The sequence below is a fragment of the Arachis stenosperma genome, chromosome 7 (genome assembly GCF_014773155.1).
Source record: "Arachis stenosperma cultivar V10309 chromosome 7, arast.V10309.gnm1.PFL2, whole genome shotgun sequence".
NCBI lineage: Eukaryota > Viridiplantae > Streptophyta > Magnoliopsida > Fabales > Fabaceae > Arachis > Arachis stenosperma.
Window position 1 is genome coordinate 89,850,910 of NC_080383.1, and position 2,566 is coordinate 89,853,475.

The following is a 2,566-nucleotide window of genomic DNA, read 5'->3' on the forward strand; positions in this document are numbered from 1 at the left end:
AAGCAAGGCCAGCACGAAAGCCTCAAAGACTACATGACGCACTTCACAAAGATAGCCATGAATATACCCGACCTCCACCCCGAGGTGGAACTACACGCCATAAAAAGCGGATTACGACCTGGAAAATTCCAGGAAACTATTGTTGTGGCCAAACCAAAAACTATGGCTGAGTTCCGTGAAAAAGCTAAAGGACAGATCGACATCGAAGAACTCCGACAAGCTCAGAAAGTAGAAAAGCCTCACCATAGAGACGACGACAAAACACGGGACAGCAAGAAGAATTTCAAACCAATTTCACGATATGAGACTTACGCCAAATTCAATACCAAGCGCGATGATATCATCAAGGAGATCTTGAATTCGAAATTAATCAAGCCACCAAGAAAAGCTAGCAATTACCCAGATTCAAAAGGCAATGACTGATCAAAATACTGCTCCTTCCACCAGAAGCACGGACACAATACCGACGACTGCGTCATTGCCAAAGACCTACTGGAGCGACTAGCTCGGCATGGTCACCTTGACAAATACATCAGCGGCCACATGCAGCGGCGAGCATCTACTTTAGGAGACCAAAGCTCGGTTACACAACATGGCCGAGATAGAGACCGACTGAACAATAGCCATCCTGAACTACCAACATGTACAATTAATTGTATTTCCGGAGGTTTTGCAGGTGGCGGAGCCACAAGCTCGGCAAGAAAAAGATCTTACCGAGCTATACTTTCCATCAACACCAATCGAAGTCAATAGCAGCCGCTGCCAACATCTCCACAGATAACATTACAGACAGCCGATCATGACAATAGCGTAGCAAATCTGGATGACCCCGTTGTAATCTCCCTACAGCTCGGAAATCTCCTGGTTAAAAAGGTGTTGCTCGACCCAGGTAGCAGCGCCGACGTTCTCTTCTACTTAACATTCCAGAAAATGAAACTGAGCAACAATGTCATCCAACCTTCCAGTGGTGACTTGGCAGGATTCTCAGGTGAGCGAGTCCTGGTTATGGGCTCTGTGTGGTTACAAATCACACTCAGTAAGTTTCCCTCGTCAAAAACTTCAGACATTCAATACTTGGTTGTTGATTGTTTCTGTCCCTATAATTTAATACTTGGCCGACCTTTCTTAAATAGGTTTGGCGGTATAGTATCTACAATTCATCTTTGTGTTAAGTTCCCTTTGCAGGACAACACAATTGCAACCATTTACAGCGATGCCCGAGAAGCCAGGGAATGCTACAACAATAGTCTCAAAAGACCTAACCGTAACACAAAAGCCCAAGTTCACAATATCGACAACATGAACGACCAACACATGCTGGCCGACCTTGATCCCAGAGCAGGAACACTAGAAAGACCAACCCTAATAGAAGACCTCGATAAAATCTATTTCACAGAAAACTCAGACAAATTCACATACGTCGGCTCAACATTATCCTCAGAAGAAAAAATGTCCTTCCAAGCTTTCTTACAACAAAATGCCGACCTGTTTGCTTGGATCCCAGCAGATATGCCAGGCATTGACCCATCCATCATATCACACAAGCTAGCGTTAGATCCATCTGTCCGACCTATAGCACAGAAAAAGAGAAATCTCAGCCACGACCGAAAATAAGCTTCCCTAGAAGAAACCAAGAAGCTCATCAACGCAAGCTTCATCCAAGAAATCAGATTCACAACCTAGCTGGCGAATGTCGTCATGGTTAAAAAACATAATGGTAAATGGCGCATGTGTGTTGATTTCACCGATCTCAACAAAGCATGCCCCAAAGATTCCTACCATTTACCCTCTATTGATTGTTTAGTTGATAACGCCTCTGGTTTTGAAAAACTCAGCTTTATGGATGCATATTCTGGTTATAACCAGATCCAAATGCACCCATCCGATCAAAATAAGACAGCCTTTATTACTGAATATGGAAACTATTGTTATAAGGTCATGCCATTTGGTCTTAAGAATGCAGGTGCAACATATCAACGCCTAATGGGCAAAATCTCCGCCAAACAAATCGGCAAAAACATTGAAGTCTACGTCGACGATATGGTCACCAAGACAAAGTTCATCAAAAATCACCTTGATGACCTCACAAAAATCTTCGGACAACTAAGAAAATACAACATGCGGTTAAATCCCGAAAAGTGTGCATTTGGTGTTCAAAGTGGTAAATTCCTCGGCTTCATGCTCACTAGCCGAGGTATTGAAGCAAATCCAGAAAAATATCGAGCTATTTTAGACATGACAAGTCTCCACACCATCAAGGAAGTCCAACGATTAACAGGGAGACATGCTGCACTTTCTAGATTTTTACCTTGCCTAGCTTCTAAATCCTCATGTTTTTTCCAAACTTTAAAAAACAAAAAAGCTTTCCAATGGACTGATGAATGTGAACAAGCATTAAACTATCAAAGAAACTCTTTCAAAATCACCAATTTTACAAACCCCCTACAAGGGGAGCCATTATTCTTATATTTATCTGTCACTAACTGGGCTATAAGCTCCGCCCTTGTTGCAGAAAGAGAAAAGAAACAATTCCCGATCTATTTTACCAGCAAAACCTTACAGAATG

General features: G+C 42.6%; 1 protein-coding gene across 1 annotated transcript; it reads left to right on the forward strand.

Moving 5' to 3' along the window:
- Positions 1-543: 543 nt before the first annotated feature.
- Positions 544-1,614, forward strand: LOC130940105 (uncharacterized). The gene is made up of 3 exons (XM_057868157.1): positions 544-696; positions 790-1,002; positions 1,186-1,614. The coding sequence occupies exons 1-3, from the start codon at positions 544-546 to the stop codon at positions 1,612-1,614; spliced, it is 795 nt and encodes a 264-aa protein (XP_057724140.1).
- Positions 1,615-2,566: the final 952 nt, after the last annotated feature.

Coding starts and splice junctions, on each gene's coding strand:
- LOC130940105 (XM_057868157.1), top strand. CDS start 544: ATGCAGCGGCGAGCATCTACTTTAGGAGACCAAAGCTCGGTTACACAA. Junction 697..789: donor GTGGCGGAGCCACAAGCTCG/GCAAGAAAAAGA, acceptor ATAACATTACAG/ACAGCCGATCATGACAATAG. Junction 1,003..1,185: donor TCTCAGGTGAGCGAGTCCTG/GTTATGGGCTCT, acceptor TTCCCTTTGCAG/GACAACACAATTGCAACCAT.